The sequence below is a fragment of the Lissotriton vulgaris genome, chromosome 10 (genome assembly GCF_964263255.1).
Source record: "Lissotriton vulgaris chromosome 10, aLisVul1.2, whole genome shotgun sequence".
In the NCBI taxonomy this organism is placed as follows: domain Eukaryota; kingdom Metazoa; phylum Chordata; class Amphibia; order Caudata; family Salamandridae; genus Lissotriton; species Lissotriton vulgaris.
This window is the reverse complement of record NC_141698.1, coordinates 921,996,333-922,024,215: the sequence shown is the minus strand read 5'-3', so window position 1 is coordinate 922,024,215 and position 27,883 is coordinate 921,996,333. Positions and strand designations below refer to the sequence as shown.

General features: G+C 44.1%; 1 protein-coding gene across 3 annotated transcripts in view; it reads left to right on the top strand.

Annotated features, from left to right (window-relative positions):
- The window catches only part of HDAC9 (histone deacetylase 9), a 2,124,307-nt gene that overhangs the window by 524,587 nt on the left and 1,571,837 nt on the right, over positions 1–27,883 (top strand). For all 3 annotated transcript variants that reach the window (XM_086941890.1, XM_086941889.1, XM_086941887.1), the window contains exon 3: positions 13,630–13,759. In XM_086941890.1, the coding sequence (XP_086798016.1) occupies positions 13,723–13,759 (37 nt within the window). In that variant the 5' untranslated portion in view covers positions 13,630–13,722. The remainder of the gene's footprint in view (positions 1–13,629; positions 13,760–27,883) is intronic.

The window sequence follows — 27,883 nt, the reverse complement described above, 5'->3', positions numbered from 1 at the left end:
GCCGTCGGTGGAACCAAAGTAAGCAAAGTAGTGATATCAGACACCACCGGGTATTGAGGAATGACAATTTTATTTATCTCACGCAAATCAATAATAAATCGATAGATCTTGCCATCTGAGTCTCTCTTAAGAATCGGTAGAATAGGGCTATTACAAACATTATAAGGGACCTCCTCCACCACCCCTGCAGAAATCAAGTCCTGAACAATGTGAGTCAGTGCAATTTCACCCTCTTTCGAAATCTTATACTGTGGCACTCGTGGTAGAGGGGCCCCCTCCTTAACAGTAATGCGTATTGGTGGAATGCGCATCTCTCCCACATCCGTATCTGAAGTCGCCCACAACGTGTGCGGCAGGGAAGCCAAAGCAGGGATGTCTAAAATGGCATAAAATCTGTCAGGGTCAGGGCAATCATCAGGGTAATTGTCGTTCAGGATAACCCGCACTCCCTCTGGAGCGCAGTGTATTGTTGCTCGAAAATATTTAAGCAAATCAATGCCCAGGATATTGTCTGGGGTATGGGGTGATAACAAAAATTGGCCAAAACTAAAGTATTTGTCAATGCATAGTGCAAGGGGCTTGGACAATGGGCTGGGGGAGGGTGTGCCATCAAACCCTACACACGTAATCATTTCGCCAGACAGGGGAGCCCTCGGAACCAAGTTTTTCGACAGAGCGCTACGAGTAGCTCCTGTGTCGACTAGAAATTGATCAGTAGAACCCAAAATACCCGCTGTTACATATGGACCTTGCTGATCTACCGGCACTTCAACTGATTCCTTACCCCATCCTACGCAATCCTATGCATGCACATAATCCTGATGTTCCACATTCTCTCCTTCCGAAATCTGATATTGATTCCGTCTATCAAACGTATTTCGTTCGTCCTGGCCACGGCCCCTCTCCTCAACCTGTCTACGATCACCTCCGCCACCTCTCGTTCCAGTATAACCTCCTCTTGACCTTCCACTGCCTCGACCACGCTGACTACGCTGTTCACGAAGTACCGGACAATCTTCGGCCCAATGCCCAAACTCCTTACAATAAGCACACTGATCCTCCGCAATGTCCGTACGACCATACGATGCGTTTCCTCCACCTCGTCTACCTCTATCATTCCCTCTACCCTGTGTTCCCCGAACCTGCGCCAACATCACCTTCGTTTTCAATTCCTTCGCCTTTTTCTCTACACTTTCTTTAGCCTCCACTTCCTGCCGCTCATAATACTGAGCCATAGTTAACAAGGACGCAGGGGTCGCCGTGGCCCAGGAACTCTCACTCGACTTCAATCGCTTTGCGATCTCCGGTAGGAGATTAGCTACATACTTATCTACAAACAAATGCCGACCCGTATCGTCAGTTAAAGATTGACCACTGTAATCATGAAACGCCTCCTCGAAGCGTGTAAAGAAATCTGAGACCGTTTCATCGGGTTTCTGCTTGCACGACGTTAACATGGTCCAATCAATCTTTTTGGGGGGAACGAGCGTTTTTAATTTATTCAAGATAGCTGCCGGAAGGTCTAGAATTAACTGACAAGGCTTACATGCTGGTTCTCTGTCCAGATCTGCAGCATTTATGTCTTTCCATGTCCCCCCCAATATCGTTTCATCATTATTTTTACGAATTTGCCTCCACATATCAGGTGGTAAAATTAGTCCAAAAAACAAATCTATATCCACAAGAGTCATCACACAAGACGATATAGCCCCCTCCACCCCTTCATAAAATGCCGCCGGATTCTTCCGAAGATCAGGTAAAGAATTTTTCAATGCCATGACATCTGCTCTATTCCATGGCGTGTAAACCCAATTATACACAAAATACCCTTTCGCATCCTTCGACAATTTATCATCATCCGTACCTTCCCCCTTTGGTGGAACATACAAAGGCGCGGCCTCACGCATAGGCATAACATGCAACGCAGAACTCTTATCTGAACCACGGAGAGAACACTCCTTAGCCTGCCCGTTATTTTCCGGCTCGGACTCCTTTTGCCTCCGTTTTCGTTCCTGTCGCAATTGGGTTGTCTCATCCCGCAGCTTGATCAATTGCTTGAACAGGTCGTCAACATCTGAAAGATCAAAATCACCTTTAGCTAAATTCTCAGGATACACCGACAATACTTTAGGCTCGAGCGTATCAGAAAGTTCACGATATGCGTTTACAACTTCATCCGCCAGACTGGACAGAAAATACATTAATTCAAGATCCGACCACCCTTTCTTTTCTGTTAACAACTGCTCCTGAGTAACACAATGCTTATTCACTTTACGAGCCCAACTGCGTAAATGAGCGGACCTATCCGCAGTAAACCTGAGAGCCGATACCCCCTTCTGGCTCGACTGATCCTGTCCATCATCCTCGGAATCCGCAGCCGGAGCCGTCGGCAAAACGTACGGGGGCGGTGACCGATCTAACAAAGAAAAATCATCAATTTCATTATTAAGGACAGGATAAAGTGGTTGGCGAATAGGAAACTGACCAGTCGTTTGCAAATTACGTTCCCGTTCCTCCCTTTCTTTCTTCTCCTGAGCCTCCTTTTCCTCAAGCTGTAAAGCCTTATCCCGAGCAGCCTTGCGCTGCTCTTTGTCCGCCAAGGCAACCTCACGCTTCATTCGCTCACGCGCCGCTTTCTCCCACATTCGCACACAATCAAACATGTTTTGTCTAGACCTGCGTTGAAACATACATTGCTCTACAAATTGTATTTTACTCAAATCATACGACCCTTGTAGAGGCCATTGCAATTCAGGATCGGCCTTGGTGTATTTGTGCCATAATTTACTGTACATAATAGGGGGAAGGCCAAGCTTTATGTACATGTCCCTATTTGGAGTCCCCTCTGGGGGAGCCGCTAACCTAATTGAGGTACCTTCTCCAAGACAACACATTCCTCGGAGTGTGCTGAAAACAGGCATGTTCGAAAAAAAAGTATCACGAAAGCGTGACACCGGACAAAATGGCACTTACAGTTCTCCACACGATTGTGCCGCTCAAAGGAAAAAAAACAAAGTTAGAGAAACATCTCTACATGCCTGCCTATGTGAAGTGCACTACACATATAAGTTCAAAGATCACAAATTCACAATGTTAGATAACTCAAATCAAAGTTCGTAGGACTCGGCAAGCGTCCGAAGACTACCTCACCGATCACAAAGCACAGATTTTCAGTAAGCGTCCGAAGACTACCTTACCGAACACAAATCGTAGAACTTCAGTAAGCGTCCGAAGACTACCTTACCGAACACAAAGCTTACCAAATTCTCAAATGTCCAGATTCCAACTGCCAAGGTCTTGTAAGCCAAATCAGCCAAACAGCACTTTCTCAACGATGCAGACACTTTGAAGACTCAGTCGGAGACCGGCGCCACCTGGAAGGTCAGATCGGAAGGAAAGGAAAAAACACCGTGGCAGCCAAGACTCGGGTCACTCGTGGCAGCGCGCGCCCATGGCGGGTTTCCAAGCCTTCGTCACGACCTCTCCTTCGGGCATCCGAGTCGCCGATGAGTCCCACCAGAGTCGCCAATTGAAGTATTTCGGGGTTCCCAAGGCCTACACGCTTCTGAGATAACCCACTCACACTCAAGAACTGTTGGCACGGAAACTGTAAAAGGCAAAGAACAAGTTTATTAAGACCCCATGGGGTGGTGGTACACTCAAACAGCACCCTTCGGCAATGCAAGAGGTATCACCCCGAACATCAGTGCGACCTCATTTTATATACAGTTTTGGGGCAATAAAAGATAGGCGGCACAAGTTTAAGACACATTTTCGAGACATATATGGTCATGTTCTGGAATACTGCCAGCTCATTGGAGGGGGCACAACTCCGCTGGTCAGTTTGGTACACATTCCTGAAGATCTACGGGTCAGTGGGAGCTGCGCATGTGCGGCTTGACCAGTACTAAAAATAGCTTGTTGCTGGGCAGATAAGCGTGGTCAGTGGAACGGACAACGGACTAAAGGGCACGTCGGCCACGAGGCCGCTCATGATCTAAGATGGCCGCCGTAACATTCAAAATGGCGTTATCATATATAGCCAAGTTAAGGAGGACAACGTGTAGGTTCAGCTAATCGCTAATGCGAACGGGCCAATTACGACAAGGGGCTAGACCATTTACATTGCAAAGGGCACTATGAGACTTTCATGCCATAGAAATGTAAAGTTAATATTTATATATGTACTGCAAACAAAGTTAGGAAAATCATGGGGGTGGTACAAAATATTAACCAGAGGAACAGCTATTGGTGGTGCAGCAGGTGCAGGGGTACCGGAGCCTTGGGGCCGCACTGTACTCCACTATAGCTGCAATTCACCGCCCAAACTGTGGACCGAAAAGGTTCCAATTTCCTTCTTGCTTATGGCAAATGTGCTACGCCACTCACTGCATATTCCTGTGTGGGCTCCACATGCAGGCATTCTAGTGGGGGGAGGTGTGGCGTAGGGTTGTTGATCTGATGCCTGACTGAGCTGTGTAGGAAATGTGCAGTGGTCGTGGAAACCTCAGCAAGGGAAGAGACTCTCCTGTCCTCTCAGGAACCTAAGCAGGCTACATAGGATAGATCTGTCAAGGAATGCAAAAATACCCGCCCGCCAGCACTGTTGTGTGTCGAAAATGATACAATACCTCCTTATAAGAGGAAAAGTCATCTTCATTTAGGTTAAAAAAAAGCCATGTGCCAGGATGCGCTGCTGCAGTACTGTGAATTCAAGTGCTTAAAACGTGCCCTGTATGTGTTAGACCTTAGACTTCCTGTATGGGGTCAATCAATCAATCATCGCATTTTTATAGCGCACTACTTACCCAGAGGGTCTTAAGACGCTGGGGGAGGGGGATCTGCTACTGCTCGAACATCCAGGTCTTGAGTTACTTCCTGAAGGCGAGGTGGTCCTGGGTCAGGCGGAGGTGGGTGGGGAGGGAGTTCCATGTCTTGGCGGCGAGGTAGGAGAAGGACCGTCCCCCTGTGGTGGCTCTTTGGATGCGGGGGACGGCGGCGAGGGCGTGGCTGGTCGATCGAAGCTGGCGTTTGGGAGCGTAGAAGTTGAGGCGGCTTTTAAGGTATCCTGGGCCTTGGCTGTGTAGGGCTTTGTGTGCATGGGTGAGGAGACGGAAGGTGATTCTCTTGCTGACCGGGAGCCAGTGCAGGTCTCTCAGGTGTCCGGAGATGTGGCTGCGACGGGGGATGTCCAGGATGAGTCGTGCTGAGGCGTTCTGGATCCGCTGGAGTCTCTTCTGGAGTTTGGCGGTGGTTCCGGCGTAGAGGGTGTTGCCGTAGTCCCGACGGCTGGTGACGAGGGCCTGGGTGATTGTCTTCCTGGTCTCGGTGGGGATCCACCGGAAGATCTTACGTAGCATGCGCAGGATGTTGAAGCACGACGAGGAGATGGCGTTGACTTGTCTGGTCATGGAGAGGGAGGAGTCCAGGATGAATCCCAGGTTGCGTGCGTGGTCTGTTGGTTTGGGTGCGCTGCCTAGGGCGGGGGGCCGCCAGGAGTCGTCCCAAGCGGCAGGTGAGGATCCCAGGATGAGGACTTCCGTCTTATCTGAGTTCAGTTTCAGGCGGCTCTTCTTCATCCATTCGGCTACCTCTTTCATCCCTTCGTGAAGGTTGGCTCTGGCGGTGGCGGGGTCGTTGGTAAGGGAGAGGATCCGCTGGGTGTCGTCGGCGTAGGAGATGATGTTTAGGTTGTGCTGGCGTGCGATGTCTGCGAGGGGGCTCATGTAGATGTTGAAGAGGGTTGGACTGAGCGAGGAGCCTTGAGGGACGCCGCAGATGACTTCGGTGGCTTCAGATCTGAACGGAGGGAGGCGGACTCTCTGTGTCCTTCCGGCGAGGAAGGAGATGATCCACTCCACTGCTTTCTCCTGGACTCCGACGTTGCTGAGGCGTTGTACTAGGGTACGGTGGCAGACAGTGTCGAAGGCCGCGGAGAGGTCGAGGAGGATGAGGGCCGCTGTTTCTCCATTGTCGAGCAGCGCTCGGATGTCATCGGTGACTGCGATCAGGGCGGTCTCGGTGCTGTGGTTGGCCCGGAAGCCAGACTGCGAGGGGTCGAGGGATCCGTTCGTCTCGAGGAAGGCGGCCAGCTGCTTGTTGACGGTCTTCTCGATGACTTTTGCAGGAAACGGGAGCAGCGAGATGGGGCGGTAGTTTTTGAGGTCGGTGGGGTCAGCCGATGGCTTCTTGAGTAGAGCGCTGAGTTTGGCGTGCTTCCAGCTCTCCGGGAAGGTAGCGGTGTCGAAGGAGGTGTTGATGATGTCCCGCAGGTGGGGTGCGATGACAGCGTCGGCCTTGTTGAAGACGTGGTTAGGGCAGGGGTCGGTCGGAGATCCGGAGTGGATGGAGTTCATCGTGCGGACGGTGTCTTCGGTGCTGATCAGAGTCCAGGCGCGGAGGGTGGTGGTGGGGGGCGGTGGTTCGGTCGTGGTGTTCGTCGGTTGAGTGCTGAAGCTGTTGTGTATGTCCGCGATCTTGTTGTGGAAGTAAGAGGCGAGGGAGTTGCAGAGGTCTTGCGAAGGGGTGATGTCGTTGTTTCCGGTGTTGGGGTTGGAGAGCTCTTTGACGATGTTGAAGAGTTCCTTGCTGTTGTGTGCGTTGTTGTCCAGTATGTATGTATGTATGTATTGGCATTTATATAGCGCACTACTTACCCGGAGGGTCCCAGGCGCTTCGACCGCTGCGAAACCCTTCCTGGCTTCCCTGAGAGATGGTCCCTTAATGGGTATCTCCAGGGTGAGACCAGGCATCCCCGGCGGTCTGGTGGGGCCGTTAGTGAAGATGAGGCAAGCTAATGCCCAGAGTTGCCGTGAACGCTGATCAGAGTGGGCACCGAGGCAATAGAATTATCGAGTCCGCTGACCCTGGTCCAGAAACCTGCCGCGCCGGGAATCGAACCCTGGTCCCGGGCCGTCCTCTGCTCTCGGGTCTGCCGCCTCTAACCAGTGAGCCACACTACTTCACTCCAGTCGTTCCTTGAATGCAGTTTTCTTGGTGGCGTGGATGAGTTGGTGGTGTTTTCGGGTGGCGAGCTTGAGGGCAGTCATGTTGTCCGGTGTTGGGTCTCTGCGCCAGGTTCTCTCGAGGGCTCGGCAGTTTTTCTTGGAGCTCTTGAGTTCGTCGGTGAACCATGGGGCTTTCTTGCTACCGGGTCTGCTGGGCGGGGTCCTCAGGGGGGCGAGCTCATCTGCGCAGTCGCTGATCCACTTTGTGAGGTTGGTGGCCGCCTGGCTAGAATTCGTTGTGCTGGTGGGGGGGTTCATGCTCAGGGAGGTCTTTAACTGCTTGTATTACACTACATCTCCCACAAAGCATTGGGTGGGGGGATTAGGTTCTGTGCTATCCCAAGCTGCATCCCAGACATATCAGATGACATCACTGCCTTTAAAAGAAGACCTCCCCTGCTCCCAGGTGCAGCCACTCGACATTTGACCCTGCAATAAAAGCAGCCTGCAATGAAAGCAGTCTCATTTCGCGCTGCTGAGTGTCTTTTTCTCCCAACCGGAGTTTTGTTTTTGCTCAGTTCAAGGTCACGCTTTCACCACGTTTGTTCCCACCAGCCTACAGCTGCATGGACTTTGTTGCACAACCCCCAATGAGTGTGCTGTAGTGCTGTTTCTTTTGTACTCATAAACGTTGGTCCTGTTATTACACCCATGTATGCTCCCGTCTCTACCCCCCAGCAATGGAAGTGATGAGAGCTCGGCTTTCTTTCGTATCATTCAGCCCTTATGACCCTGTGAAATTTCATGTAATAGTTCCTGGGCTTCGTTTAAGTCAGAAAACATAAAAAATGTGCTTTTCACCAGGACTTTGAGTTTAGACTGTTGGGCGATGGAAGCCTGAGCTCCATTGGCTTTAATTAGATGAAAACATTTCACAAATTACTTCCTCCTACGTGCCGCTGCTGCAGACATGTCCGAAAATATTCGACACTTTGTTGTTTCATTGACAGTAAACTGTCTTAACTGAATGGCTTTGGATAGTATTGTTTCTTTTATGCGAAAGTCTGCAAAATTTAATAGTATTGTACGTGGCAACATAGAGTTAGGGAATGGGCGTGCAGGTACCCGATGTGCCCGAGTAATAGTCAGATCCCCTTCAAACTCAGGAATGACTTTCTGTTTTAAGAATGAGGTAACTCACTGCACCATATTGGAGCCCTCTAAACCTTCAGGGACTCCAACTATTCGAAGACTGGATGTCGGCGTATAATTTTCCAACTCATCTAGTTTATTTTCAAGTGCCTGCTTGCTTTTATTTGCCACCTTAACCTCTTCCTTTACCACCGTTATCTGATCCTCCAAAGTTGATATCCGAGACTCAGCTTCTTGGAGTCTCATTGGGAAGCTTGAGATCACATCCTCAATTTTCTCCAAACGCAAATGTATGGAGGAGAGTTCAGCTCTCTGAGTTCTTTTCAACTCCAGAACCTCTTCTAGAAATAGATTTAGCATGTCTTTAACAGTCATCTGAACCTCGCTTGCTGACTCGGTATTCAAACTAAGGACGGGGCTAGAGGGATCCACAGTACAGGAAAGATGAATGTCCTTATGATTCTCCATCTGCTCACCCGTGGATAGCAAGTCTTCTGCGGAAACCACTTTCTGTAAGGCAGATTGAGATTGTATATGTTATTTAGCGGGCGGAGATACTGCAATGGCGGGGGCGTAAGAGATGCCCCCCGTCTGGATAGGAGCTGGAACTAGTACTGGTCCGATGTTTCCTGAGCATGCCTTGCTTTGGACAGTCAATAACGATGTTTCCTCATCTTGGTGGAATATCGACCCCAGCAGAGGTACATTGGTTAAACACATATCCGCTTGTATTTTAACTTCCGGGATTCCATGTCTAGCTGCAGCTGTGGTTAACTCTACTCGTGGTGAGGCGGTCAAAGGTTGGCTAGTCCCAGCGGCTTGTGCAGCAGACTGCGGCCTGGCACACGGATTACAGCAGGCTGTGGAGTTGTCTTTTTAAAAAAAAGGGAGAATTGCTTTGACTCCTTTATGGTTGTTTTTGTTTTTTTAGGACCATCAGATCTGGTACTGTCCAACAGAGACGGCGCTGGACTGGCAGTAATTAAATTCACATCGACCATCCTTGCGTTAGCTAAGACACCCGTCTGATTTAATAACCCAGTGGTGGGCGAGTCTTGTTCATCTGAACTCTCAAATGTAGAGTTAAGGTCCGGGCAAGTCTACAGAGGATTCTTTGCCAGCCATCCAAGCCCCTTCTTTTGCTTTTTTAACCTGAAGTTGGCGGGCTTTTGCTTTAATGCGAGCGTTCAAAAGTTTGCCCATTTTATCCCTCTTTATACTATAAGGATTAACCTCTGAACAATCTCTCTCAATGATAGAGTTTGGATCCAAATCGCTTAGAGCTATCGGAAATGGTGGTAACAGGTAAATAAATAATCAGTAACCCTTCCACCATAAAGTTGGGTACGTAAACTTTGGGATTGCAGCTATTTATCCGCACAGAGGATCACCCCTGCCAATGACAGTTAATTACTTCTAAAAGAATGTTTCAAGAATGATTCAAGAATGTTCCGAACCCCTATAACGTCTGGAAATAGGCAGCGGCAAGTGAGACTCCAGTGCACTTTCCCTTTACTTTTACTTTACTTTCTCTCAAAGGTCGGATTGGGTATCCACGTTTTTTTTTTTATCCATCTTTTGCACTTGCTGTATGTGACTCTACCACTGGCTACCAGAGTCCTACCAAAGTTTCTTTTATTTTTCCACTTCTTTTGTCTGTGCTGTATGAGACTCTACACACAGTCTAGCCCAGTGCTGCCGTAGTCCCTGCCGAAGTCCAGCGTCAACCGTCCTCACCTCGTATTAACTTGCATTAGCTCCTCGCCTCCATGTCTCTAGCCCCTTTCAGAATCCATTTGCTGCTCTCTGCTTGCTGTCCACAATAATTGTCTTAATGAGGAGGCTCTGTGTAGAGGCAGGCGGGCGGGCAGGTTCAGCTCGGCAGGCTCAGGTCTGCACTCCCCAAAACGGCCCGCTCCAGGTGATCATGAGGCTACAACCAGGGGCACCAAACACACACCCGAGTAGCCTCTCCTCAGAGTTAGGAGCAGGGCTGCCCCAATAGTTAAATCCGATTTGTCTCTGAAGCAGCACCCGCCGTGATCAGTACGAAGAACTCTACTTCAAATTTTTTCAGTGCATTAGCTCCGCCGGAGACCAAACGCCGACACTCAGCTCACGCCGCCATTACCGGAGGAGGAGTCGAGGGTCATGGCTACACGGAGGCGTGGAACTCCATTAGCCTGCAGTCCACCTCATTAGCTTCAAATGACCTGTCTATGTCACCCCCGGACAACAACGTCAGGCACCAGACCTTTGGGAATATGGGACATCTTGCCTACAGAGGACACTGCAGGTATTCTGCCACCATCACTGATGGACTCTGCCAGTCTGGCCTTGATGTCCAGCTCTTTAAGACACTTCATGAGCCTAATTAATTTTACTCTCCTCTATGGCCAGTTGTGCCCTGGCTAAGGCCCTCTCAGCCTCAGCCTTCTTTTGTTCTGCCTCCATGGCCAGTTTCTTTCTCCTCCATTTTCAACTAGGCCATCTGCAGCCTAAGCTCCCTATCCGCCTTCCCGGCTACCAGCTTCTGTGGGGACAGTCCTCGAGAAGACACACTGCTTTCTGTTCTGGCAGGGAGTTCCAACTGTACATCTGTCAGATCCTCTCTTGGCCTTTCCATTCTGTGGCTGCAACCAATGACCAAGGGTGTGCCGCCAAGGCCTTCAGCACCTTCTGGAGCATCACCTTCCTGGTGTTGATCATTGCTCGAAGTCCTGTCTCCTTGCAGAAATCCTTGAGCTGGCCAGTGTAGGCATCCATATTGGCAAGCTCAAACTCCATCCTTACATGTGTAGTTCCAGGCACAACAGTCAAGGAAAAGAGTTTAAAAAACAAAAAGGCCAATCAAGAAAAATGTAAGGCTCAATTTGGTCTCAGAGATGGGATGGCAGTGTAGCACAAATTCACTATTTGCCACTGCACAAACACAAGTCCAAATCTTTGCTGCTGATCACCAATGTAAGAAATTGGATCATTTCATTGGTTAACTGGGGTATGACCCTGGTCAAGCAGCAACCACAATCGTTGTCAGGGTGAGGCACATGCCAACCCTAAATTAACCGGTACTCAACTCTCTGGTAGCTTGGTATGGAGCAGTCAGGCTTAACATAGGGGAACTGTGTGAAGTATTTGTGCAACATTTCAAACACTAACCCATTTAGGCCGCTGAACAAAATACCTTAAATTCTGGTTTGCAGAGCGTGAGGATCCATGTCAAAGAGACGTCGCTGGGCTGAGGCTATGTGTCGAGTTCGAGGTGCAGCAAGGCTGAGATAAGAGGTCCTGCTTTGTTGTAAGAATCCCATTTATGAGAGTTTGTGCTGCAAAGTCTGGCGTGGACGATGCAGCTCACAGTTGGGGTGATGTGCGGGTTCTGAAGAGCTGTGAAGCTGTGATGCAAAGTCCAGCATCATCGCCAAGGCTGCTGTCAATGAGGGATGTGAAGGCCTGCACTGAGGATGCAGGACGCAGCAGCGGTTCCGCAGAGCCCATGGGCTGCAAAGGCAATGTGGGGCTTTGTGACAAGTCAAACCCATGCAGCAGTGGCGATGCAGCATTTCTGCTCAAGGCTGTGCCATATAGCATATGAGATGAGTCGGTACCGCTGGGTCTCCAGAGGCTGGCAGAGCACCGAAGTCCCACGTCCAAGGGCCCAGGTGTGGGGTGGCAACACTTAGCAGGGTAGACTGACAGATGATAGAGGCCTGGTGCTGGATTTTGAGGTTGTTGGAGCCTTCTGTCCCTGAGGCTGTAGTCAGGAGGCCAGCTAATCAGTCCTTGGGGTCACTCTGGGGTCCTGGGTTCAACAGATGCGGGTCCAGTCCTTCTCAGCCAGGCAGGAGGGCAGGAGGCAGGAGGCAGCACGTCAGCATAGCAATGCAGCTTTCCTTCAGTACAGCAGCCCAGTAGAGTAGCATTCCTTTCAGAAGGACAGCAGTCTTTCTTCCGAGCAAAGTATCCACAGGTACAGAAGTGCACTGAAGAGCTGGTGTCTGGGCTGCAGAATATGTACCCAGTTGTGGCATTGAAGTCAGGAAAAGCTTCTAGAGACTTGCATTTGAAATGCGCCCAAGCCCTGCCTTCCTGGATATGGCTCCAGAGTACTTACAGGTGGTATGTAGCCCTTTGTGTAGAGGCAGGTCACAGTCTATTCATGTGTACGTAGTGCTGTGCCCAGATCCTCCCTCCCATTTTACTGGCCCGTCCAGGCACACCTAAGCTCCCTATTGTGTGTGACTGTCTAGGGGAATACGTAAATCCCAACTGTCAACTGCACCCTGTCATGTGACCCAGGAACAGGCTGCAGGCACCAAATGTCTAAGACGGTAAAATACCAACTTTCTAAAAGTGGTATTTTTAAAATTGGAATTTAAAATCTGACTTCCCCATAATTTAGGATTTTTCTTTACAGTTCCAAAAACACCAAACATGAACTGGTTAGCTACTCCCATTTGGAAATTACAACTTATCAAATGTAATGTCCAGTGTGACTCAGAAAGGCTAAAACGTCTTTTAGGCTGTCGGTGAAACTATAATACGGATTCAAAAAAACGTTAGTAAACACTTGCATAAAGTGATTTGAATTGTTATGTGTGGGTTGCATGACCCACTCTATGGCCCCTTTTGATGAAGGTATAGTAGGGTTAGTGCTTATTGTACTTGCCAATCAACCTGGTATAAGTGAAGGCTTATAATGCCATCTTTGTACTTCTGTACTATCAGCAGTGTGTGTGTAGTAGCACCATAAGCAGTGCTTCATTTATAAAAGTATGAATTCAGGTACCCAAAGCTCCCCTCAGTAACCCTTATCCGATGTTATTAAACAGGCCTTTTTAATCCACTACCAGACACTGTCTTTTCCTTGACCTCACTCTTGCAATTTCCTGCTTTCTCCATTTGTGGTGGTTTTTCTGTCTAATCTCTTCCGCCTTCTTTCCCGTTTGTTCAGTTTTCTCGCTGTTTCTCTAGGTCTTTATTTTGTGAGGGAAAATAAGTGCTGGTTCCCAAACAATGATTCTCATATTAACCACTGGCCTTCAGTGTCGCTATTTGCTGGGATGTGACTATGTGATCTGTTTCCATACTCAGCACCCTGACCAATTTCACCACTTTTGTTGACTTGCACTACTAGAATAGATTGTGGGTTACAGACACATTTTGGACTAACCATTTTCTGTTTTTCGTATTGGTGGTGTGACTGGTAGGTATTTAAGGGGCTTCATGAGACCAAGATGCTCTATGAAATGCATAGCTACCATTGTGGGCCCCAGCTTTGACAGCCTCCAGTGGCAGTATTTCGCAAACCTTTCATTTTACTAATACTGAGGGCAGACACTGATAAATCTGATTCCTCCTATTATGACGGCAGTATAACTAAATCACTCCTCTGCAGTGACCAGTGGTTATCCATACATGGAGGGGGGGGGGGGCGGCTATATATGAACAAAAGGTATTGTTCCCAAATATCATTTTTTTAAATGATCTGAACTATAACATATTACACATGCTTTTGTCTTTTCTTTAGGCACTGTTTAATGAACGTTGCTGAAATTGGCTGGAATAGTCCATTTTGAAAAAGAACCGCAGACTAGAGTGGCTGACATTGGAACTTCCCACCATGTCTTCGTCATCTATGAGCTCCACAGAAGAGTCAGGTTAGCCTTATGGATATGTTTCTCTTATGACCTTTGGATAATTTTCGAGTTAGTGTCTGAAAACTATATATCTTCTATCTTTCTATGACCAATGCAGCTATTGCTGATCTCAGGCCATGCAGTGTGCCAGTCACTCATATTATTGTAATGAAGTTAATAAAAAAACAATGTAATATGTGGCTTTTTCATTTCTTCCACTGTTTTTTAATGGAAAAAAACTAGCACTTAATACTTTTTGAAACATATGTGCTTAAAAAAATTGAGAGCCTGAAATAGGTTTAATGGATGGGTTACTCCTCACAGAAGTGACAGATATCCCATGCACTTTATAGAATTAAATCATTTTCTAAGGCACTTGTAATAAGGCAGACGTGATACATGTTACGCGAAACTATGAATTTCTTTTGTTTTTTTTGCCGTCAAAAAGTAATGACGTGTTGCTCAAATAAATACACACATTGATTTGCCTAGTGATCGCCAAGTGCACGCACTTATGTTCTAAAAGACACATAGTATCTTAAAGCAAATATTTTACTGCACAAAGTTTTATCCCACCCTTGTTCATAGATTTCCAAAAGTTTTAAATTTGCTATTGGCCGTCACATGTGAATTGACCTAACTGGTTACAATCTCTAAGAGGCTGGTACAGGAAGGTTTTTTTTACGTTTTCTTTGTTGTTTTCAGTAAATAAACAGCAGTCATTTATAGTCATATACCAAGTAGTCTGTGCATTACATCTTCTGTTACAGTTTAATGGTACAGGAAGGTTTGTGCCAGATGCATGCCCTCCACTCACGAGCACAGCTCTCAGAACATTATGCTCTTTATTGCTGTGCTTTGGAATGATTGTGTTGCGCCTAAATTGATTTATGATGGTAATAGATTTGAAACACTACTGATGTTTTTGTGGATCTGGGTTTCTGCATTTGTATATACTTTGTATAGTACTACGATCTCTAACCTCCCAGTTTTCTTGCATTTTTGTAGAATTTACTTTTATTAGTGCTACCCTTGGATTTCAAAATTTCAGCACTGTACTGAGCGAATGATAGAAAGTTTACATAACCCACACTTTTAGTTAATTTAACGGAGTGAACGTCTTATACTGAGGCAAAAGAAAAGACGGTACCCAAAAGGCCTTGATGACAAAAATGACAAAAATGTGTATAAGAGGTTACTGTACTCAAAAGATCAGTCTCAAAGCCATGTGTCGCGCATGTTACATAGATCTGGCCAGTAGACAGCTGAACTCAATTTACACCTTCCCTTTCCCAGTAAATCCAAGTAGCCCGGATACAGGTGGGGACATCTGCAAACAACAAAGCATGTTTCATACTAAAGTTGGCCTACATTAAAGCAAGTAATGATTTTAAAGGTAAACTGGCTTTTACCAACCCGGCTGGGGAGTCAATGTACTATTACATTCTGCAACTTCTAAGGAAGCTGGTTTTGAATCTCTTTCTCAAATAAATGGAAGGAATTATTAATACAATACTAGATGAAGATACTACTATATCTTTAGTTTCTTTTCTCTTTTCCTTTCCTTTTCTTTTTCTTTTACCCCTTCTTTGTTCTTTCTCTCTTTCTCCTTCTTTTTGTTTTCTGCCTTCCTCCTTCTCTAGACTTTCCTTTCTTCTGAAAAAACAAAAAAATGTAAATGTCATTGGCAGTATTTACAGATACGTTTATTATCATGTAAAGGAGATCTGTGTAAATGAAAATGCCTGACATTCTTTGATGGCCTGTGCTTCTCCATTACAAAGAACTGCTTGAACTACCAAATTAATAATTGTGGTCATACACATTTAGAGTTATGGCCTGTGAACAGAAACTAAATCCAGGGCCATTCAAGTTAAAATGTTTTTCACAGGCTGCAGATTTGAAACAGACCAAGGCTTCCCATTTCAGGTAACTTGAGGGGCAGGAGGAAATGTGGGATAGCAAAAAGATTCAGTTATTGAAAACGCAGCTGATTAGAATCTCAGGTCTGGCTACATTAGCTCTTACAGAGTCAGGGAGACTTCAGCTCTAAGGTGATATGTGGTCACTGGTGCAATGAACATGCAGAGGAGGTGAGTTTCAGTGACCGTTCACTTATGTTTCAGGCACAAATAGGGAGGGTAGTATGGGCCATTTAGATACGATGCACAATTCATAGTGCCCACCTTACACATGTCCAAGAACACTAGATCAGTCAGTTGCAAAATACATTTGTTGTTGAAAATAGATATTAACAGCAATGTATGTGGAATATTATTTATAGAATTATAGATGGGTAACAGTGAATTATGGTGATGTTTTTCACAGAGGGGTTCTGAGTGACACTAAATAGAAGAGAACAAAGCTCAAGTTGTCTATGACGTCACTCAGAACCCTGAGGTTGAAAACCTACCTATTATTAACTTATTATCCATTGATAGTTTTATGTTATGTGTGGCTCCCAAACTCATCTGCCCCTGCTTTAAACTGCTACGCAGTGGCAGAGGAGAAACGGGGGAGCCATACACATCACGGCCTCTGTTCTGTATTCCAGTCCCAACGGTTAAAAAGGCATCCCTCCTGCCATTGTACCTGCCATCCTTGGCCAGCCTTCACCACCTTCTCTGCCCTCATTCCTCCTCCTGCAGCTGTTCTTTCTGCTTTCAGTCAAAGCAAAGAATCCGTGCTGCCTTGACAAGATTTCAGAGAGCCCTTTCAGCTAAGCCTGGAAGGCCTTTATGACATCACAACAGTGTGTGGCCAAATTGGTTACCTGTTGCTATTTCATAGCAGTGAGTTTTGACATTTAGAAAGTCAAATAAACAATAGAGGCTCTTTACGAGAGCCATACATAACACATTTCCATTGTGATTTTCCTGTTCCTTTATGTTCTCACACTTGAAGTCCGGAGTTTCAAATATTGAGCTTGCTGTATATAGTTAATTTCTTTCATAAAGCACTACCGCTAGTAAATGGTGTAAGAATGGTATTAGATGATGATCTGCAGATGCAGGAAGATGATAAAATCTCAAGTTATCCTCTGTCATGTAATGTAGTAATTTATCCTGCATTACAGCAAATATATTCTACTTCCAGCTAACACTGTAGATTGGATTGAACGGTGTAACCAGAAAAAGCTACCTATGTAAATGTCCTTGAAACAAAATTCCACACATATTGTTATGCATGGTTAATTGTAGGAGAAAAAACAGAGAAAATAGCAGCAAAGCTGTGATGGTCACAAGAGTTGGTGTAATCCGGCCTGAGGACTGTATAAAATACACAAGCCTGTGTTACGCCCCTGATCTGTGACTGGACCTAGTATAGGGCTCTGCAAATTATGTGTTCATATGTGAGAAATGCGTCACCTGCAGGTCACAACTTTGAATTCATACAAGGCTGACAAAAGGCATCCATTCTTGAGGTTAATGAATTGAGTACCTTTAAACTGTGTAATAATTACAAAAACTATATACATATGTGGAATGAGTGCGGTGTGAAGTTATTATGATGATGATGATGATAGTACTACATAAGAACTGGTATGTGTCACAGTGGTTCTTAACCTGTGGTCTGGTGGCCCCGGGGGGGAGGGGGGTCCACGAATCCTGCTCATGGGGTCCACGACTTCTTAGAAAATGAAACAATATTAGTAGATTAAGAAAGTGTCTATGAGAAAGAAGCACAAGGTAAAACTCGAAATTTTAAAGCATTCTGTTAGTGTAAAGGAATTTTAAATTGGAGGTTAAAAATCAAGTCAGTGTCCTCAAATTGATTAGTTGGAGCATTGCAAGTGCATCAAACAGAATATACCATGAGCGATGAAGGGTATCAAATGAATTTCTAAAAGCTGCAACCCAATCATGAGTGATGTAATATATGAGGTCAAAGGCAGTGCATTGCGGGGGCGTAAGCCATAGTTAGATCAGGTAAGTATACCTGCTGAATTTCTATGGTTCTATAACATCCCTGCAACCTTTGTGTTTTAAATGAACTTCCAAGGTATTTTTAAATTATATTTCTAACTTTAACATCCGTGTAACCTTTGTTTAATCCAGTGAATTTCGAAGGTTTTTTAAATTCCATTTCCTAACTATAATGTCCTTGTAACCTTTGTTTTTTTCAGTGAATTTGAGTTTCAATTTTAATTTATATTTATTTTTTGTAACTGTAGCCTTTAACCTTAGAGAATGGGTGTGTGAATGGCTGTACGTGTTGCTGAGTGAGTGTGAATAGATAGATGAGTGTGTGAGTAGGTGTGTGTGTCTGATTGGGTCTGTGAGGATGTATGTGTGTCCAAGTGGGTCTCTGAGTGGGTGTGAGTGTGTCTGAGTGGATTTATGAGTGTGTGAAAGTGTTTAAAAAAAATACACACATACTGTGTGTGTGTGTATTTTTTAAAAAAACCTTTCAGCAGGATTTTTGAATCTGCTGCGATTTTACATGGGGCAAAACCTTCGCACATGGAAAAAAATGTGGGGGCATTTTCAAACACATCAGGGGGTCCCTCACAGGCCTCTATATTGCACTCATTTGGGTCAGGGTACCTTTACTCCGACCCTTTCTACTTAATTACAACTGAATTGATCCAACCGGGGTTCATGCCCCGATATCTAAAACGGTGGCTGCAACTTTCTACTCTGGCTGCAGACAGCCAATCACAGCCAATCACAGCAGAGCTGTTGGTAGGTGGATTCATGAAGGAATCCAAAGGATTCACAAAGGATTGCGTCCCTAGATATCAATATTTATTTTTCCATTATTATCTCAAAATCTACTGAAGAGATGTACACCAAATCACAAAAAGCACGCTTCTGGACCAAGATTTAGCTTTCTGCCAATGTTGGTAAAATTCCGTTCAGTAGTTTGGGCTGTGATCCTGTCTAGAATCTCTTTGGGAATTAACATGGGATTAGCACTTTTTTTACTCCCCTTTTTCTTGGCCCCCACTCAACGGATCACCCAAAAACTGTCCATGCACAACTAGACAAAGTGGGGCACTTATTTAAAATAAATTTCGTGAAGATCAGTCAAATGACACCAAAGTTATCAGTAAGGCAAAAAACGCTGAGACACACTCACATCCACTCACAATCCAATCTGACACTCTCACACCCACTCACTGAACCACTTAGATACTCTCACAGCCACTGAGATGCTCACATACCCACTCACGAACCCATGCAGGCACTGACAGACCCATTTGCAGGCCAACATAGGCACTCACAGACCCATGCAGGTACTCACACACCCATTAAAGGATCCATACAGGCACTCAGAGACCCACTCACACACTCACATAGGCCCTCATACACCCACTTATAGGCCCACGCTTCCACTCACAGACCCACACATGCACTCTCACACCCACTGACAGAACCACACAGGCACCACCAGACCCACTGACAAACCAATGCAGGCATTCACAAACCCACTCAGAAATCCATTCAGGCACTGACAGACCTACTCACACACCCACACAGGTACTCACAGACCCACTCACAGACATATGCAGGGACGTACACACCCACTCAGAGACCCAATAGGTAGTTTCAGACCCACTTACAGACCCACACACCCACTCACAGATCCACACAAACTTGTTTAATTACACATACAAAAACATTATATATCTTACATTTGACCTTTTAAAACGTATATAAAGTGTATATATTTTTTTACATGTCTATAGTTTAAACAAATGTAACATTAAAAAGCAAAATAAATTGTAATATACTTAGTTCTAAAATTAAACCCAGAAGTTAACTAAAAAAAGAAAACATTACAAGGGCATTATACTTTGAAAATAGCATGTGAAAAACCTTTGAAAATCACTGAGAACAACAAAGGCTACATAAAGTTAGGAAATAGAATTTAAAAATCCTTAGAAATTCACTGCAAAATTCAAAAGTTACAGTGACTTTATAGTTAGGCTCAAATTTCACTCGGAGAAAACCATAGAAATTTAGCAGTTATATTTACTTGAGCTAACTATAACTTATGCTCCCTCAATGCACTGCTTATGACCTCACATATCATATTCACTCATTACATGGTCAGTGACATCACTGACGACATCTCAAATTACATCACTTTTGTCATCCACAGAACCACTCACACACTGACCCACACACCCATACAACCTCTCAAACACCCACTCACACACCTATACAACCACTCACCCTCACTTACCCAACCACAGAGCCACTCACACAGCAACTCACTCTCACATACTGACACTCGCTTAACCATACACCTACTCACACTGACACTTATTCACCCATGCAGTAACTCACACAGCCACTCACTCACTCATACAGCCACTCATACACCCACTCACTCACTAATACATCTACTTACACATCCAGACACTCACCCAATGCAGCCTCTCATCAGAGCCCCTCACCCACCCATACAACCACTTACATGCTCATTCACACAGCCATACAATTATTCACTTGTCTACTCATTCAACCATGCAGCTACTCAACAGTCACTCTCCAATACAGCCTCTACCACACCCACTCAACTAACACTTACTCAAACAGCCACTCACTCATCCATACAGCCACTTACACACCCAGTCACTCATCCATACACTCACTCACACAGCCACTCAGTCACCCATACAGTCACTCACATACCCAATCACCCTCCCATACAGTTACTCACACCCATACAGATACTCACACACCCAATTATTGACCCACTCATGGATGCACACAGCCACACACATAATATATGTTTTGAAATCACTCATTAGTAGTACAAAAGATATACTAATTTACATTTTGTTGTACCTTAGTATATATGTTTCACACTCATAAACCTTTTGAAAACATTAAAAATCACTAAATGATGTTCTCATTCCAGCTGCATCAGTGATGTCACTGACCATGTCATGGGTGATGTATTATGTGACGTCATAAGCAGTGCATAGCGTGGTCATAAGTTCTAGTTACCTCAGGTAACTAGAACTGCTTAAATTGGAAGTGAAATCTGAGCCTAACTATAACTGCACTATATACACACACACACATATATCTATTTATAGCCGTTGACATACAAATAGGACTAAATGTTGACATTGCACTGACCAGTGCCAACATTTAGTCCTATTTTTATGTCAATGGTTGTCCTGGTTTTTGTTCTGAAAATCTGTCGGATCCCATGTAGTAGAAGAAAAATACATGATTTGGTCCTTAGAAGTTGAATTGAGCAGAGCTGGGGAGGGTCCTAAGAGATCTCTTGGTTGCCACACCCATTTTCCATATGACACAAACTACCCTAATGCTTAACAGCATTCTTCTGCTTGGTTTAGACCCTGATATATCTAAGGATCTTTGGAAGCCATTTAGAATTTCGAAAATGCCTCATCCACCAAACTCACAGTTGCCCCACTCAATTTTAGTGCTGAAGTAAGTGAAGTGCTAAGCTTCTGCCAAGTAAGCCTGAGATTCTTCTACTAATTAAAATCGTTGACCAACAGCACGTTTGTCACAGGTCCGATGGCCAATGTAGATAAGAATACAGTTGTTCTGCTGTACGTTTTTCCTGTCTGGAACCTACTCCAGAAAGCCTGGCACCTCAACTAAGAAACAAAAGAAAAGACCCCATCCACTTTGGGGGTTTATTGAACAAAAAATAACTTTGCCGAACAGGCACATCATACATGGCGCCCAGCTGATAAAGGTTCAGTGCCTTTATGGTGGCACCGCTGAAGGCACAGAAATCTCCGCCTGCCTGACTGGAAATCCCTAAATATGGTGGGGATCTATCGACTGGGGTGGAGGCTACTGCGTCCACCGACAGCCAGCTGGTGGACTGCCTGCCATACTTTAAATTGAATTTCAAGGCTTTATTTGGGCTTTGGCTGGATTTGGTGTTGTGCTGGTGCTGTTTCTGATCTGACTTTTATTTGGGAGTCTACTCGGGCAAAGGGGGACAGCTGCCTGTTATCTTAGAAGGGGTTCCTGAAGATACACAAAGGACTGGGAGAATCTAAAAAAGCTCCAATTCTAATGGATCCATAATATCCCACTAGTCTATTCAGACTGATTGAAGTAATCATTATAAAACATGTATTTAAATTCTAAATAAAAAAGGGATCGGATTTAAATTTAAATAAGTGTAGGTCTGTAATAAAGGAACCTCATTTAGGGATGCATAAAGGGATTTTCCTTGAGATAGCTCAGTGTATGAAGTAAACCTGTTTAGTCTGCAAATTATGAGAATTGGAAAAGGGCTTTCTGTAATTTTATAATTTAAAAGCTTCGCCAAAGTATGCAAGGTGAAAGGATATGAGTTTGTGAATGTGCTATTGCTAGCATTTCAAATAATGTCTATTTTTATAGTAGATTTTCCCTAATTAGCAAAAGAAGGCATTGTGTTCCTGTTTCAGCTGTCATTAAATGAAACCTGCAACTGCAAGGCTGCTCGCTCAGAAATCCTCTGAATAAGAGAGCTCAAGTGTTAGGGTAATAAGTATAGCTTGCCAAGGAGGTTTTGTATTATCACCCGAGAAACCAAGGAAGAAAATTATTTAACGTTGAATTCATCAAACAATTACAGATAATTGTCATTATTAGCATTAGTGCATGTCCAACAATGAAGCATACAGAAAAGCTGCTTTGAAACACACATACTTTCAAACATTTTTTGATGCGGTTTAAGAATTAAAATATTATGTATTTTGATTTAAGATTCCTGATGTTATGAGTGTGATAAGTGTTGCAGGAAATGATTTTCTTTAAATGTGTTGACACATTCTAAATGATTAAGGTGAGGCGAGTTGTGCGCTATTTATCTGGCAAATAAAAAGAAATGTAGAAGCAGTAACGTGGTCACTTTATTTCCAAGTCAAGGTCGGACTGGCCATATCAGCACCGGGCGTTTCCCCGGGAGGCTGGAAGGGTGAGGTACCAGTTTTGTTAATGGAGGCCGTTTTTGTAACAGTGCATCAGTTTTGAAAGCACCATTGCAGAGTTCTTCATTTATCCAGTAGCTTTCAGGCACCAATAAAATGATTAAGATACCTCTGGTGATTAATGTACTTGCTGGAGAGTTTTGTCTGGTGTCAGTTTAGACTCATTTAAGGTAGCGCAGAGGGTTAATAAGCCTGCTGCAAACTACATGCACCTTGCAGATGAGAGAACAGTATTCTATGTACATAGTTTACTGGGTTACTGCTTTTGTCATAGAAACCTTTTTGTTACTTTGCAGTTCATAATTTACAATCATAATCTAGCACAGTGAGCTATGAAGTGTCATCAAAGAGCTACATGCAAACTGCATGGTACAGGTTAGAAAGTTATATATTTTTCTGAGTCTTTCATTATCCTAATAATGCTAAAATTTGATTTTTTATTTGGTAAATTTAAATTCTATTAGTAAAGCCAACCCTAACCACTGTGTTACGTAATGAATCCTGGGTTTGTGCTTCTCTACACCAAGCACTCATAAAAAATGCCCACCAGCATGGATAACGTCAATCCTACACCTTGTATTTCCCCTTGTCTTTGTATAATTTTCTATACATTGATTTACACACGTATTATTTACTGTTGCTGTACTTGTGAGTGCTATAAAGTGCTCCAACACCCTACACTGGTATGAGAGGTGCTATAAAACAAATGAAATACTTGTGAGAGGGGGCCTGTGGAGAAATGAGAGGCTGTTTGGGGGGTGATAGTGAGGGCATCATTGAAGAGCCCCAACGATGATTGTTGAATCATGGTGCACTCTTGTGTTTACTATACTTTAACCCCTTAAGTGCTGATGACGGAACCGCTCCGTCATCAGCTGCGGTGGTGCTGTGCTGATGACGGAGCGGTTCCATCATGGCCCGCCCGCCGCTCATGCGCGGCGCGAATTCCGCGCCTGCGCTGAGCGTTCTATTGAGCGGCGGGGCCATGACGGAACCGCTCCGTCATAAGCACAGCGCAACCGACGCTGGAGACGGAGCGGTTCCGTCACCAGCATGCGGCTGCCGCGCGGCCGCCCCGCCCCTTTAGCACTGCGGCGGAATAGCCGCCGCAGTGAAGGGGTTAAAAGCTAATACAATGAACTAAATAGTGAAACATGTGTTGTAGAATGCGTCATTTTTTCCCCATTTTCTTTGGGGATAAGCCCCCCCAAAACCCTCTTTCTAGTGGTCAGGCTCACTTGCTGCACTCACTATGCACTGTACGGGGCTGGTATAGAAAATTTGCCACGGATTGCTTTGAGATCCCAATTCGGCCTTGTATCCAAGTTGTATCATTTGACACAGCATGGACTGTTATTATCTGAGACTGACATCACAAATGCAAAAACAATCACTGGAAAATATCTAGTTTCCAAAGTCAATGGAGTTCATACATATATTGTGGTTTACTTTGAGAATAACAGCAAAAGTGAGTTTAAAGAGAGAAAGAGAAGAAGGGCAATGGCGGATCTAAATAGAGAGCATTTTCTTGTATTTCAAAGAACTGGTGTATAACCAGATAACTGAAAATGAAGGAGAATAGATGGTTAAATTTGCTCACTGATTTCTTTTAGTCCTGAGCAGAATAATTAATTTTGCTGGCGGAATCGAAGGGGTTTGTTAAATCCGTGTTACTCTTCTAATTTGGATTTATACTTAAATTTCGCTGCTCCGCTGGCGGAATTAATCTGCAGTAATTTATTTGTTTCTAAGCGGGCTGGAAGAGGGAGCAGTCTATCTATGTTTAAAAATCACTGCAGATTAAAGTTTAATCTGCAGTGGTTTTTAAATATAGAGGGAGTGTTTCCTCTTCCGGCAATGTTTAGAAACAACCATTGTGGAGCACACCCCTCTGTACCCTTACATACTCTGCAGTAATTACTACAGAGTATGTAGAGCACTAAGGAGTATGCACTGCAGTGATTTATAAACAGGATGGGAGGAGGGGGCAGTCCCTGTATGTTTAAAAATCATATAACAACAACAAAAGAGTAAGTAGTGGTGCAAGTAAAAGGGATAGTAAACTTTGCAACCACCTGCAAATTTAAACAAACATAAGACACAGAAAGGTGTGATTAAGTGAAAAAAACGTATTTTCTTAAAAGAACCCTCACTCACCAACCTTGTTGGTGACATGCTTCATCATCGGGTTCCCACCTGGGAGACTGAATGTCTCCCCAGTGAGCTACAATGCCTGGACTACAGCGGAGCTGGTTTTTTTCGTGATAGAGTTGTGAGGTGGTGCTCAAAGTAAAGTGGAAGTGATTTAAAAGATGACAAACTGTTCCCCGTATTGACTTTAATAAAGGGCCAGCTTCCATCAATAAAGACAAGTGAAGCGGACACTTAGTGGTTTATGAACTTGAACCAATGTATCCTATAAAAATGTGGAGGTTGACATGTTTCTGCTGTTTGATGCCTATTCAGCTCAGCATTCCTAAGGACCAAAGAGAATCCCCCGGTAGTGTACGCACTCTAAAGTGTACCCTATCCGTGGGGATACGTCACTTTATATGTTATCTGTGTATGTTGTTTTAATATTTATTTCAAGTATTTTTCTCTTTGTTTTGGTTTTCTTCCCAATTTATATCGCTTTATGATTTGCTTTATGTTACCTCTTTCTCTCTTTTCATTTTTCTTTCACTCATGTTTTCAAGCTTGTTGTACTTTCTTTTTAGATTTTATAGGCTAATGACTTCTCTATTGTTTCATTTAATCCTAAAGATGGCACTTGCTATCGTATTAATGGACTCTTTCAGACTGGATGCAGGATGGTTTGGTCATGAGATTTGAGGCATTGATATTCCTTATGGTTTTGAGTTCTTGATCGGGATTCGTCATTGAGAAGGAGAAACTGACAGCCTGAATCTTTGGAAGATGATATGAATTTGAAGGGTGATCAGAGGCTTTAGAAGTAGTGGTGCAGGGATGCTGCAGCACCCCAGAAATAACCATGCTGGAGTTCAGAAGGGGAATGAGCATTAAAGATGCCTGTAAATTTTGACTTCATCTTATCATGTTTGTTGTGTGTTCAAAGACAGAGGTCAACTGTCAGTCTATGACTTCTGACAAATTGCTGTTTATTCGTTCAACATGGGGATTGGTGTTTATTGTTCATTCCCTGACTACAAAGTGAGAAGATTTTGTAAAGTGAACTAGGCGACAATCTTGCTGGAGGCTGTAGGATATTTGTTTTTTTTAACATAACAAAATGTAAATACCTTTACATAAACGCTATAATTACATCTATACACAATATTTAGTGATGGGCAAATGATAATTATTCACTGAAACCAGATATCTACACTTTGTAGTTTGTGCACAATTTAGTATTATCAGTAAAATTGCATATCTGTGCATGTTTAGTTGTCATTTCAATGTAAAATGTACAGTCTATTAATAACAGTGCACTACTAGGCATGCTTTAGCAATATATTTGTGACAGTGTGCTTCACAATGCACCATGGGCTACATGCCACACTCCTACCACTCTCCTGCTGAATGGGTGTGGATCATTTGATACACTTGTTCTTTGTATTATGGTTGGATTTTTCATAGTCCCTATGACTTGGGTGATGTGACACTAATAGCAGCACCCAAGTTTGAACATTGTTCCGGCACCACTGAGGGTGATGAGCCCAAGTTTCCTCTGAATGCAGGTCAGAATTTCACAATCTTGTTTGTGTGGAAATTGAAATTATTCATTGCCCACGTTGTGAAATCTGACTGGTCACTGTTTTCCTTATTAATAGTATAAATAGTATAAACATACTGTCTTGTATTTGGTGGAAAACCTCTGAAATGGCACCTCTGATGCAGAGAAAGGCATTGGTTTGCAAATAGACTTATGTGGCCCACCTTTTCTATGGTGTTTAATTGTGTATGCTTTTTGCCATTTTAGGTAATATACTGCCCAATTACAGACTAGTGTATGGAAAGTTTCATTCCAGAGAATGTATGCTTTTAGGGAGTTGAGAGAAAGTTCAAGTTAATGTTCCTCAATTTTCATTATACCACTAAGTGCAAACTGTGACACCATTAGTGCATAAAAGTGTCATATTTCCATTCCAGAAGTGTATTTTAAACCATTGATAAAAGTAGGATAACTCTTCCTTCTACTTCTCAAAAAGTGGCGCTCATTTTTTAGTAAGGAAGCACAGCTGTTCACAACAATCTCACAATTTGTGTTGAGAACAGTTCTTGAAAATTATGGACATATAGCCAGAGAAGATGGGGAGATCCAAGTGAGCCTCGGTCATATTTTGCAATTGACTGGCAAGGAAAGTAAGCAGACCTCAGTACTAAATACCTCAGTACTAAATAAACTGATGACACTTGCTTAAAAAGAAAACTTCATTCAATATGTATTTTTCATGCTCTTTGTTACTCTTGAAACCATATTGTGGCCTTCACATGTATTATCGCTTCCCGACGAGTAAACACAGCTTACAATGCCAAGGTTCATTCTGCAGATGAAGAACTCATGTCCAGCATATCAATAGAACATAAACAAAAATTGTAATGCAAATTGTGTACTTAAATATTAATTCTATATTTGGTTCAATTAAGTTTGCAAGGCCTGACCTTGTTGTCACAATTTTATTGACATGCTATTGCTATCAGATTTTCATAGGAAAAGTGTGTTCATTGGCATGGCAATTCCAGAAAGTTCAAGGTAATGCTTTTGACTGCAGGAATCCATAAAGTGCTACTGTTTAATGGCACACCAAGTCTAACATGCAAAACTGCGGGGATCTGTAACTCAGGCTCCAATTCCATAATACCTCCTCATTTTCCACTGGGATGTCACACAGAGATCCCATTGCTTTCATTAGCTGAAATCTCTGTATGTGAAAGTAAAAAGATCTGAGGTACTCCTGTGGATGTCATCATTCTAATGGGGCTGATACCCAATGTTACCAGGCCCAACAAAATTAGGAGGTCATGTGAAATGAAAGTCTTAATATGGTCTTAGCAGCTGACTTTCAAGATGAGCATCAATAAGCATATTGCTACATTGTTCAAACAACTTCCAGCTTCAAATAACGTTTTTTTGGTTGGAAGTGCATTTAGTACCAGGATCATAAGATAGATCCCTGCAATGCTGATGGTATCCGTAGACCCCCTGAAACTGCAGCTTGTGTCACAATCTTTGAATATCTTACCATCAGCCAATCTAA